Source organism: Pinus tabuliformis, chromosome 7, assembly GCF_031772625.1.
Source record: "Pinus tabuliformis cultivar Carrire ecotype Pingquan chromosome 7, CPIR1, whole genome shotgun sequence".
Lineage (NCBI taxonomy): Eukaryota > Viridiplantae > Streptophyta > Pinopsida > Pinales > Pinaceae > Pinus > Pinus tabuliformis.
In genome coordinates, this window is record NC_142293.1 from 192,952,914 (window position 1) to 192,966,923 (window position 14,010).

Here is a 14,010-nt window from a genome sequence, read left to right on the forward strand (position 1 = left end):
TGCATCTTGGATAAGGCAATTTAGATGATTATTGTTAATGATAAGCAATAAACACAGTAGGAAACGTAAATATATACTCTGCATCTTGGATAAGGCAATTTAGATGATTATTGTTAATGATGCTATTACCAAATTTCATGTACTCGAGAATATTTCAAAAGATAAATGTAAGTTCATCCCAGATTATTGTACAATTTAAAGAACCAAATAACTGCTCTGTTGGCATTTGTTTACATATGCTGCTCAAGAAGGCAGGCATTTATGAAATAAACTTTAAAGCATAGCAAGAACCAGCATCCAGACTGATTAACATAAAGTCTGGCCTACAACACATCGAGTTTGGCATCCAAGTGACAAATACACGAGATGAGGCAAAATTTTGGAAGAAAAAGAATGGAAATTGTAAAAGACGCTACAAAATGAATGGAAAGCTGCAATAGCAACCTCTAAAATTAAAACATTATAACTTATGTTTCTCCCAGTGAAACCTATTGCTCTATGAAGCCTAAGAGTTCTAACTGACAGCTATTGAAGCAATGCATTCTCCAATTCTTCCTCTAGAGATTATAGGAAACTAAGTTATTGAAGCAATGCATTCTTCAATTTTCTTCTAAAGATTGTAGGAAACTAAGTTTACTTTCATAGAATGCATTACTAAACTGAAAAATCGACTGCATTAAAACCCAGACTATAGCATTTTCCATGCACGACGCAGAGGCAACATTCATCACTTGCCAAACCAATCTGCAGTAAAATCCACTTCACTAAATGTAGAATTATGGAATTTTTCAGTGCATTAGGCAGTGACATCTGTTTCCCCTTAAAAATAAATCTGCAGCATCATAGATTGGTTGCCTCTTACATCTTTCATAGATGGTCTTGATTTTTCCTTATCAGCCCTCTGGTTTCTCCTTACCATCAGCAGACTTAGAAGGAGCCCTCATGCTAAATATTCCCCAACGTGTTTGCATTGGTTTATCAACAACCTTAGCTGGACTCTCCTTTGGAGCCTGTTTTGTGACCTGATTCGCAGTAGTACCAACACTGCCTACGGGAACATGCCTTTGATTTTGTGGGTGAAGATACCTTGGCTCTACACCACTTACAGCTTTACGAGATGCACCAATATTTTGTTCTTCAGGGCTATAATGTTGATCCTTCTTAGTTTCCTCTGTTCTCACCTCTGCAGGATGGCCTGGACTTTCAACAACAGCACTTCTTGGTGCACCAATCTTCTTAGCTTGAGCATTCGTCACCCCTGTAGGATGGCTTGGACTTCCAACAACAGCACTTCTTGGTGTGCTAACCTTCTTAGCTTGAGCCTCTGTCACCCCTGTAGGATGGCTTGGACTTTCAACAACAGCACTTCGTGATGCACTAAAAATGCCCCAACGAGAACCTCCTGAGGTAGAAACCTGCTTTCCTTTGATTGAAGCATGATTCCGTTGGCTACTGGGACTGCTATCAACAGGATTTGTATCATCCCTTGGGACAGGATTTTTAGAACCTGAAATTCTGGATGGATCTCTTGACATGGAAATATTACTCTCTTGAACAGACGTGAGTGGCACCGCTTTGGAATTGTGAGAGATAGACACTGCATCGTGATTTACCTGCTTTGGAGTCGAATCTAGAGGTTTTTGTTTTCCATTGTTTGAAGCAGAATACCCGAGCGCACTGGATCCAGTACCAGCAAAAACATTTCTTGCATGTTCACTGGGACCACCATCCCTTGAAACAGGACTTCTAGAAATTGAAATTCTGGATGGATCTCTTGACATGGCATTATTACTTGCTTGAACAGACAAGGATGACACCTCTTTGGAATTTTCAGACATAAACAGTCCTGAATCATTTGCCTGATTAGGAATCAAATCTGGAGGTTTCTGGTTTCCTTTGTTTGAAGCAGAAAGCCCTAATGGACTAGATATGCCACCAGCCGGAACTTGTCTGGGGTAATCACTGGGACCACTATGTTTTCCATTTGCAACTCCAATTTCAGTTTCAGTTGGAGCAGCATTGTTTACATTAAGAGCTGGTGGTTTTACCTGTCCAAAAATACCCCAACGAGACCCTCTGGACGCATGGACTGTACTGGGAACTGGATCTATAGAAAATTGTTTTCCAGTTTTTGATGTATTTGTTCCTTGATCGCCAAAATGGCGACTGACAAGATTATGCCTTGAAACATCAGTAGATAAATGAGAACCAGAAATTTGCATTTCCTGTTGATCATCACCAAATATATGTGCACTGGTAATTGGCATTTCCTCTTGATCTTGCAATGCAGGATCATTATTCAAATTGACAGGATCTTGCACTTGTACACCAATGCTGCTTGATTCCTCACAAGCTACAGATACATTGGAAGGAAGATTATGAGGAACATCTTTCACATCGTCTTTGAAGGAACCATGAGCCCATTTGTGTGCTAAATCAATAGATGCTACCTTACTAACATTTGGTGCAGAATTCCCTTGACTTATGCCCACATCAGCTTGCCTAAAGTCATGAACAGACATTGCCTGTTTAACATCTGAAGTTCCAGGTTGTTCTAGTTTCACTTGACCAAAATTCAAAATATCAGACAAGGGCTGTACCTGCTTGACTGTTTCACTGGTAAGAGAATCCAAATTTCTAAGTTTGGCATCCATGGAATGAACAATGGAACCAGTATGTTTGCCATTTGCAGCTCCAATTTCAGTTTCTGTTGGAACAGCATTGTTTACATTAGCAGCTGGTGTCTTTGTCTGTCCAAAAAGGCCCCAACGAAATCCTCCAGACACATGGGTTTGCTCAGGAACTGAATCTACAGAAGATTGCTTTGCAGTTTTTGATGTATTTGTCCCTTCATCACCAAAACTGCGGCTGACAGGAACATGCCTTGAATCATCACCAGAAATATGAGAACTGGCCATTGACATTCCCTGATGATCTTGCATTGCAGGATCAATATTTGAATTCACACGTGAGGTTTGCAATTGTTCACCATTGTTGCTTGCTTCTTCACAAGCTACAGATACATTGTAAAGATGATTACTGGGAACATCTTTAACATTAGCTTTGAAGGAACCACTAGCCAACTTGGGCATTGAATCCATAGATGCTAATTTCCCAATTTTTGATGCAGAATGCCCTTGACTTCTTCCCACAGCAGCTTGGCTCAAGTCATGATCAGATACAGCCTGTTTAACATCTGAAGTTCCAAACTGCTCCAGCTTCACTTGACCAAAATTCAACTTATTGGACAATGGCCATACTGGCTTGCCTATTTCACTGGTTGGAGAATCGAAATTTCCAAATGGGGCATCTAAGGAATGAACAATAGAAGCATCTTCGCCTTTCATTTCGATAGGAAAATTGACTTGCTTAGGTAACTTTCCAGTCTTTGAAGCAAGATGGTTTTGCATGACAGAATCGGTGCCAGAAATATTTTGGATTCTCTGATTGATAGAAATATCTGCACTTGAATCTCCAGACTCAGGTTCCATTTCTATATCATTATGTATGTCAACAGCCGAGAACTCCTCTTGTTTGACAGGTTTAGTAGCAGTCATTTTCATGTTACTTGCAAAATGTGCATTAGCAGCAGAAGTTTCTTCTAATTTTTCTATGCTTGGCACTAATTCAGTTTCATGCTCTCCAAATTGTTCAAAGCAGGAAGACTCTTCAAAGGGAGCAAATTCAACTTCATTGTCTCCAAATTGCTGAAAGGAAGTAGACTCTTCAAAGGGAGCTAATTCAGTTTCATGCTCTCCAGTCTGTTCAAAGGAAGCGGCCTTTTGAAATTGTACTAATTCTTCTTTTGATTGTTCCTTAGATGACACAACACTATCTTCTTTCTTTCTTTCACTCCCAACCGTTTTCTTGAGATTATCTTTTACATTCTCCCCCGTGGTTCTTTCAACTGTCTTAGGAGTCTGTTGTGTTCCTTTTTTCTTTGTACCTCCAAATTTGATGTGTCTCACTATCATCCATGCATTTCTTTTTTCTCCCTTAGGCCCACTTTCTACAAAGGAAACATCTTCTATCTGCACAAGAGAAACAAATAAAAAATAAGAAAACCACAATCAGGTTATGCAGACTGACCAACATTTGAAAAGAAAACTCAAGAACTCAACAGATGAAACTAATAGATTACCAAAGTTGACAGACGCAGGAGCAGTTCTTCCAAATTTTGACCTTCATTGCCCATCGCCATACACTGTTTCATGGGACAAATGAAACTTAGTACCAGAGAGGAGGATGCCAATGCACCAACCAGCAAGCTTCCAACCCAAAGCCTGCTTCTGAATTGACAAAGCTTTTGGTGTGGATAATTCTTCATAAACATTATAATTCATAATTAACATCCATATGGGATTATTCATGACACATAAAAACATGACACCAAAACTATTGGCAATGTTAGTCCCAAAGAAAGAGAGGGAGGATGCTGACATGTCAACACAGGGACTCTACCAAAATGGACAATAAGTACTACTAACGTCACCAGATGTTTCAATGTCATGGCTTGTGGTTGATATCTTTTCACTGATGGCATTGATTTAGCAGAGGCAATGCTTCTTTTTACAGTAATGACCCAATGACTAAGCAACAGCCGAGATGTCCCATACTGACTACGGACAGAGTGAAAACTCACTGGGGCTGCCTACTCCTTGAGCCTAATCAATACAGGCTGAGCATGTCATTTTGGGGAATCGAACATGAGTGGTGAGAGACTTAACAGCCCAGCTCGACCCTTACTTGATGGCAATGCTTTGCACATTTTGCTTTTTTACTGTTTAAGTAGCTTTCTCTACCATTGCATAAAAAAGAGTGTTTGATCCGGTGATTAAGGTCAACATTAATTGCAAGAAGGCCGACATTAGGTGTAGAGTGAGTCAACTTGTGGAAAAAAGAAGTCAAGCTGATCTGTTGGGGAAATGGGACTAGGTCAATCTCATTATTGATCTAATAGAAATCAGTATCAATGTCTATTGTGTGACGGAATCTGAGCAATGCAATTTCCAGATCAGCAACATGATTCAATGCTGAAATTCAGTATTGCAGGCCGACTTTGGTAGCTGCTCAAAAAGTTATTCTGTTGGGTTCATCTAAAACACACTTGGATGACGATCAAATGCAGTACAATAGACCATAGCTCATGTGCCCAAGTAACAGACCTCTACATTTAAATGTGCAAGCTAATTTTCTGCAGAAAACCTGGAGGAATTTCACTGACACTATTTCTTGTTTAGGGATAAATTTTCTGCTGTAAATGAAAATTGGTTGTTCTGTCTTTTTCTGTTAAAAAAATTGCTATTAATTTCGTTTTTGTTCACCATAAGGTACGTGGTTGCCATGAAAGATATGCTGCTGTAAAATTCTAATGCAACTTTATAGGTCGAAATGTGGAAAAAAATGCAGGGAAATTTCTGGAAAAAATGGTTCCATTGCCTGCTGCCAAAATTTCCAGGTTTCAGACTTTTCCATTGTGCCATATGTTTTGATTTTTGCTGGGCTGCATGAAAATTTCTGTAAATGATTGTTGGATGAAATTGTGTTGTTCTTTATCTTGGCATGAGTTGACATGGTCAAAGGACCTGACTTCTCTCTGCAAAAATAGGCCAATGTTGAGACCATAATAGAGGAGGTAACCGGACATAGAAAGCCAACTTGTCCAAAAGGAAAGCTAAATTTGCAAATTTCGTATTTCTATTTTCAGAAATAAGCAGAGAAAGGTAGTATTTTGTAGTTGTAGAGATGTGAAGCTGGGTGCAGAGCAGATTCAGAAAGACTGAAGCGATGGTGAAGCTGGATGTAGAGCAGATTCAGAAAGACTGGAGTGATGGTAAGCTGGGTACAGAGTTAGGCTCTAAGAAACATGGACAAGAGATGAACTGTGGTTCTTATACCAACTGGTACATCCTGTCAATGAAGGAAAGAGCTGGAGATATTAAATGATTCAATATCTTAGGTTACAAGTACAACTTTGGTGATCAATGATGATAAATGTTATATAATTAATTTTGAAAGCTTTAAACTTTAAGATTGATGAATACTAAATATGTTGTATGTTACTATGTTACTAACTTGTGGACGTGGTTGATGAAGATTATAACTTCTAGATGATTGTTGTTATATGGTTAAATCTATGTTTTTTATATCTAATTCATCATTCTACATTCTTTTGTTGACATATATGCATCAAAATATAAAAAATATATATTATATAAAAAACGTGTTAATTTATGGTATGTTCTATGCTTAGAGCAGTTTACTTCAATTCTTCTTATTAGCCGCTGTTTAGCAATCACATAAACATAAAGTAAAGTGCCGATAGAACATTAATAGATCGACAGAAAACAAGCCAAGACTAGAGACACTAGATGTGGCGGCTAGCCAAGGACAAACCCCAATGCGGGGAAACCCTTTGATCAATTCTTCTTTAATCTTCAATAGTTCAGCAGAGAGAGAAATAGTACAATAGTACATATCTGTATTTTTTATGACAATAGCAATAGAAGCCCTACCCAGCACTTGCAAAGTGGATCAAATGGTTCACAAATAGCCTAGAGTCAACCTTAGTCAACTCAGCCTTCAACAGCAATGAAGAAAAGCCCAAAAGAAATGGTCAAAACTGGTCAATGTCTAGGCAGCCTTGCGGTCAGCCCTAACCAGTCAATGCTGGTCACTTTGTAAGTCAAATCAGGTCCACGGGCAACAGATCAGGATTGCGGTTTGCTTGAGGGAGACTCCCCACACTAGACCACAGTCAAAATGGCTCCCCGCTGGTCAACACAATCCTCTCTTGCTTGTTGCACCCAGGTCAACGAAAGTCAACGCAGAACAGACTTGCGTCGTCCTCCTTGCTGTGTCCTCCTCCTTGCTGCGTCCTTCTTTGCCTCCTTGCTACGTCCTTCTTCTCCCACGTTAGCTGCTCCTTGTTAACCCAATCAAGTAAGGAGAGTGAGAGAGAAGAAGATAAGATGAGATGAGATGATATAATGACTCAACCTCGCTTATATTTATATGAAATGTTGGGTATGTGTGCCACACAATTAGTTGTTGGCCGACCTTGACAATTTGTCAAGTAATTACAAATAAATTCAGATCTTCACAAATACTTGTCGAAATCGGATGATCATCGGATCAATCCTACACCTCTCGGCGAGAGGAATCAAGGAAAAATATCAGCTGCCATAAATAAGATGACCCACATGGAGTTTGGCCCTAGTTGCCAATTTTAACACTCCCTCTCAACTAGGGAGAACTCCATCTGCTAATCCGTCTGACCGTCGGTACTATCTCTGCCATCAAATGCACTGCCCTGCACTGCTCGTCTCTGCTCTGCTGAACTATGAAGAAGAATAAATGATCGAGGATGTATCATACCATCCTCCACTAACCCGAAGTCAATCTCAGAGAATGTGTCATACCACTCTCACTGATCCCAAATCAGTCTCATTGATCCCAGATCAATGAAGGTCATCCTAGCATAGGGAGTACGGTAGATACAACGATGCGTCCATCGATAGTACTACTATGGTCCCTAACCCCATTTCCCTGCTCATTGATCAGATGAGAGGTTGAGTCCTAGACTGCATGGGTAGGATGCCTCGACAGGAGAACTAATCATCTTGTCCCAAAGTCGCCACGGGGTATCATAGGGGAAGGTTGAACCTTTCACCCTGTACATAGTGCACCACTAGGGGAGGGTGAGTCGCCCTGTGGTCGCATGTCGCTCCAAGAAGTACCCCAAGCCCCCCGGAGCTCCCAGAGCTCAATGTATGCATCATACACGACCCTCATAAGAGGGTCTCTCAACGACACCAAGTCGTTCTCGGAAAGTCAAGAATTTGACCTTTCCCAGGGGCTTCGTCAAAATGTCGGTGACCTGCTCATCTGTACCAATATGTTGGAGCCTTATTGCTCCCTGCTGCACCATATCCCGGATATAGTGGTACCTGATATCGATATGCTTGGAGCAATCATGAAATACGGGATTCTCTGATAAACGAATCCCGCTCTAGTTGTCACACAGGATCAAGGTAGTATCCAATGTAAATCCAAACAGCTCATTGAAGAGCTTCCGCAACCAGACCGCCTCACAAGAGGCCATATTCGCAGCAATCTACTCTGCCTCAACGATGCTCAAAGACACAGATTTTTGCTTCCTACTCATCCAGGATATTGAGGCAGATCCCAAAGAGAAACAACACTCGGAAGTGCTCTTTTGGTCCACCCACTGCCTGCCCAATCAACATCAGTATATCCATGTAGTCTCACATCTCAGGCAATGTATCTCAACCAATGTTGCACGAAGCGAGCGAAGCGAAGCGGAAGCGGAAGCGGGAGCGCGGAAGCGTCATTTTCCAAAAATCTAGGAAGCAAAGCGTCCGCGGAAGCGTCTGCTATATATATATATATATATATTTTTATATTTTTTTGCATTTATACTCAAAACAAACATCCCAAATACCAAATTAATTGTAGAAGACATGAAAACATGCATATTTTTGCATAAATCAAGATAGATATGGCATCCATGATTCCATTGTAGTTACTAGTATGTACAAGTTTACAACAATCATCTATATTCTAGCTATTACAAACATACATCAAATTTTTAAGCATATTATAAAACATAAAACATTTAAGCATATTATAAAACATAAAACATAGAGCATATTATGATTTATCTAGCAAGTGAGCAACTGTCAACATTTGTCATGTCCAAAATTCAAATAATAATGTTTACAAAATATGTCACTTGGTCACCGCCAAGCCAAAAAGGTTCAAAATTCAAATTCACAAGTCTACAAGTCTAATGAGTAATCTATGACAAAAAGTAGTAGATTGTGAATATATCTACTAATCTCTCCTCCTTCCACCACGAATAGAACGTGGTGGCGGGCCTCCACGTGGTGGCAATGAAGAAGATGGTGCCTGTGTAAGTCGTGGCACTGAAACTGATGAAGAAGAACCCCCTGCTGTTGGTGTTGAACCATGGAACCTAGGAACCAAGGGACCAGATGGGGGTGGGGGTGGTGGCATATCAACACGGTCATCATCATCCTAGAATCGCTCAAAAAATTCATGCAAAAAAAAAACACTAGTTAACAAAAAAATTAAAAACATGAATTAGAGAAATGCTTTATAAGGGAAAATTGGAAAATTCATACCACAATGGACATACCTGGAAAAGAGCATCCTCTAATTGCTCTAGTCGCAACACTCCATCCTCCAAATTGGGCTCCTCTGGATTCTTGTCCCAAATCAACAAGTCTTTATTAGACTTTGCATCTTCACAGTAATGGGACAACAATCGCAAGTTGTAAAGAACATAAACCAAGCTCTCTGCCCAGTCTAAACTCAACCTGTTCCTTTTAACACTGTGGATGAAAGAATAAGAGCTCCAACACCTCTCTGCAGAAGAAGTGTTTACCACCTGTGATAGCACCCGCAATGCCAAACTCTGTAGAAGTGGAGTACCCCCTCCATGCATTTTCCACCACTCAAGAGCAGAAAAAGTCTCTCGATCTTTAATTGCATGCATGCTCCCAAATGGACCAGTGTTGAGCGTATAGTTGCTCACCTGTCTCCGTACCAATGCAGCGTCCTCCTCATCAGGGATTAATTTACTCAATGCAGCCATATATTTTTCGTGAACCTCTTTATCTTGGTGTGGTTTTCTCCTGCTTCCCCCCCAGGTGCTGGTGTTGAAAGCCATGATGGATGATAGTATTTAGGTGTCAAAACATATGCTAATGCATGCAATGGAATATTTAGCATTTCCCATCGGTTTTGCACCTCTACACGAATATAATTGTACAAGGTGGTATCTCTAGGCTCAACAATGTCTTTAATCTGCCCCAACATGCTATCCATTTGCTCATACACCTCCCCAATTACTGGTCGATCTGAATCTGCAAACTTGATCATGTAATAAATTGGTTTGGTGAATTGCAAAACATATTTAACCTGTGACCAAAAGTAACTGTCAAGAACAGTGTCCTTAACTGCATTAGCACCATCTGTGTCAGTGTTAATTTCATCCCATGTTTCAGCACACACCAGATTAGTTAAAGCTTGTCTCACCCTCACTAGCCGCCTAAAGGTGAGTTAATAACTAGCCAATCTTGTCTTTGCAATTTTAAGCAATTGCAACTTGGAGTAAGTGCCATAGAAGTAGTTTACCCTTGTATGCCCTGTGATGAATTTAATGAGTTGCTTCCCTTTCCTGTAAACCTCAGCAATCCACCCACAATCTTTGTGTTTCACAATATCATGCATCAAAAGGTTCAATGTGTGAACCAGGCACCCAGACCAAAAGATGTGTGGATGAGTACGCTCAATAATTTTTCCTGCTGCCTTACAATTTGCTGCATTATCTGTGATCACTTGAACCACATTATTCGGACCAACATCTTTGATTGATTTCAATAGGAGATCTGCAATGTTTTGTGCAGATGCAGTGATGGAGGAGGAGTCATGACATGCAATAAATACTGCACCACTAGAAGAAACACCAAGAACATTTATCAAATGTTGGTTTCTAATATTTGTCCACCCATCTGATACAATGGATACCCCAGAATCTATCCACTCATTTGTAAAACGTGTCAAAGCTCTTTGAACCTTAGCTTTTTCTCTTTCTAATAACACTGTTCTAGCTTTCTCATAGTTGGGGGCCTTGTATCCTTTTGGGGCTTCATTGATGGCCTTTACCATTTCATGCCAATAGGGAGAGCGAAGCACATTGAATGGTACACCGCAAGCACAAAGAAAACGGACTATCTTTCCATCCACATCATCCCTCCCAGCAACATTAAGGAAATCCCCTATTGTTCTTCTACCTCCAGAGCTTGCAGAAGTACCATGAGGAGATGAGCAACTACCAAATTTAGAGGTTGCACTTGATTCAGAATGAGTTTTTTGTTTCTTGTTTTTTTGTTGTGCAGCCATCTCTAATTGGATGTATTTTCTTCTTTCTTCAGTTGAAATGTTTGGGCAAATTTGTACCCCCACAGAACCCTTTTTTTCATCACTGTCCAACACCCCACAAAGATGCCTCCTCAGACGGGTATATGAACCACAATATGGTTTTCCTCCATGACAACCATGAGGGCACACAAATTTGTAAGATCCACCACCCTTTCCCCCATCAAGTTTGGTCACATAGTTCCACAAGGGTGTTGATGTAGCTTTCCCATCTTGTGTTTCAGTGTCCCCTTCAAGTTCATCCCCTTCCTCTTCAAACCCTTCCTCCTCATCATACATTGGGTCACTACTATTAGGACCATCACCAATGTCCTCTTCTGTTTCTTCCCTTCTATTCCTCACCCTTGCCATCATTAAAACCAAGAGTGGAATGATACATAGAAGCCAAAAGAACACCATCTTGGAATATGGATATAGGTGGTGGACAACCTGTAAATAAAGGAGCAAGTAGAAACAATGGGAAAGAGTAGGAGAGGGAGGAGAAAAATACAAAAAAATTGTCACAAAAAATAAGGGAGTTTGGGGTTTGAACTTACCTCTTTAGCTCTTGTAGATGAAGTCCTCCAAGCTCTTGCTCCAAGCTCCTCCTCCTTCTCCTTGCTCTTCCTTCTTCACTCCTCCAAGCTCTCCTCTCTTCTCCTCTCTTTTCCTCTCTTCTCTTCTCCTCTCCTCTCTTCTCTTCTCCAACTCTCATAAACTCAAAGTGAGAAAATGAGGAATGAATGGGGGCTTTATTCTTTTCATTCCTCTCATTAACCTCACTCTAACCTCACCCTAACCCACCCCCTCAATGCTAACTTAAGTTAACTTTAAAAAAAAATTAAAAAAATGATGTTTTTTTCCCTTGGGCGCGCGGTTTTGGAGGAAGCGCTCCGAAGCGCTGCGTGAAGCGCACGCTTCCTGGCCCGAAGCGCGCTTCGAGGCCGACGCTTCCTAATTTCCAGGAAGCGCATTAAAAAGGCCGAAGCGCGCTTCGCCATTTTCGGAATCGCGCTTCGGGCCTAGGATCCGGGGGGAGGGGGGTGGCGCTTCCTGCAACATTGATCTCAACCCATGAGTGATTGTGCCATGAAGGTATCTCAACAAATTCTTGGCACCAATCCAATGTGTGTGGTGAGGCTCAACCATATGTTGACTCAACGTGTTGACTACAAAACATATATCCGAATGGGAGTTCACCAAGAACATCAATGCTTCAATGAGTTGACGATACTCAGTAACATTTTGTAAAACAGGTCCGGCAGCACTACCACTTAACTTCTTGAAGTCAAGCTCCATCTCACAGGCTTGCAGTCCACCATACCGAATCTCTCCAATATCTTCACCACATATTTTCCTTGAGATAGGAAAATCTCCCCTGGCTTCTGCCAAACTTCTAGTCCTAGGAAATAGTGAATCAGTCCCAGGTCCTTCATCTCAAACTCAGAGGCCAACTCCCTCTTACATTTGTGAATGAGAGGATTTGCACCTTGTCAAAAAGAGGTTGTCAACATACAGCACCAGTATGAGAGGCTTGTCATCTTCAACCTTAAAGGTTAGGGTCGGCTTTACTCCTAGTGAATCCCAACTTCATCAAGTAGCTATCGATCCTCTCATACCATACTCGAGGTGCTTGCTTCAACCCATAGAGAGATTTCTTCAACCTGCACACGTGAGATTCCTGATCATGAATCTCAAATCCTTCGGGTTGTTCCACTTAGACTTCCTCTTTGATCGAACCATGCAAGAATGCGGTCTTGACATCCATCTGATGTAGGTTCCATCCTTGTGAAGCGGCAAGGGCTATGATCAAACGGATGGTGGTATCTCGGGCAACAGGTGCATATATCTCGTCATAGTCTATACCTTCCTTCTGAGAGAAGCCACGAGCGACAAAACAAGCCTTATACTTTTCAGCACTTCCATCAGCTCCATGCTTTATTGTACCATAAAAACTAGGCTGAAGCACAAAAACTGATAGCTTGTAAATTTAATTGTTAAAAATAGACGAGAGGTATTTTAATAATTATTTATTAATATATATAATTGTATAAGATGATATAAGATTACAATGAGGACCCTGCTTTTATACCTCAGCAGGTGACCTTTCGTGAATGGGCATGTCTTTTAGACATGCCTTTTCACTTAATTTAATGACTATTTAACCTAAATAATATTTAATTATTTAATATTAATATTTATTTTATTTATCTAATTGTTATGAATTATATTCATAACATAGCCTCTTCCTTCGAAAGCTTTGTCCTCAAAGCTTTAACGCTTGGGTTTTTCTTCACTTAGTGTATGTCGTCTTCGATGTATATAATCTGGCCATCCTCTCGTCTTATAGCAAATCAGTGTTATCCCTTGGATATATATATATGTATGTATTTTTTTTTTAATAATTTTTTTTGATAAGTCTAATTCTTTTTTTTCAAAATCTCTATAATTTTTTTTAATATATATATATATTTTTATAAGTTTTTTTTTAAATGATTAAATTTTATATATTAATTAATTAAATGAAATTAATTAATTAATTAGATTAATTAATTTATATGAATTAATTAATAGATTTTACTTAAGTTATATTTAATTATACGCTGCTATCTAAATCCATTATGATTATACGCTTAATCGGATGGCTTAAGGTTATATGCCCAACGAAAAGACACCAACCATTGGAGCATGTCGTTTGACACCTAGTCTTTAATGATGTTGCGTGCGATCTTGTCGTCGGTGCAGGAGCGAAGAACTACGGACAGGGCTGACATGATTTTGGGACGCAACACATGACCCAAACGTTGCGCTTCTTGCCTCCTGGAGGCGCCCTGAGATGAGATCTGTATGACCACCAATGCCTCTGGAAGATCAAGATAGGTATCTCCCACCTTGGAAAGAAAGATTATGAAGCCACCCGGGGCATTTCTGAACATGCCGAGGACCTCTAGCCTCTCATCGTGCGAGGTGTCACCCCGAATCATGTGTCTTTTCAGCATGATGCCCATTTTTTCTAGGGCGAACAGATTATTCGAGAAGATGATG

General features: G+C 40.3%; 1 protein-coding gene across 2 annotated transcripts in view; it reads right to left on the reverse strand.

Moving 5' to 3' along the window:
* Positions 1-424: 424 nt before the first annotated feature.
* The window catches only part of LOC149246511 (uncharacterized), a 246,158-nt gene continuing 232,572 nt past the window's right edge, over positions 425-14,010 (reverse strand). For both annotated transcript variants that reach the window (XM_089457956.1, XM_089457955.1), the window contains 2 exons: positions 4,142-4,204; positions 425-4,031 (listed from right to left, as the gene is read on the reverse strand). In XM_089457956.1, the coding sequence (XP_089314082.1) occupies positions 894-4,031; positions 4,142-4,204 (3,201 nt within the window). In that variant the 3' untranslated portion in view covers positions 425-893. The remainder of the gene's footprint in view (positions 4,032-4,141; positions 4,205-14,010) is intronic.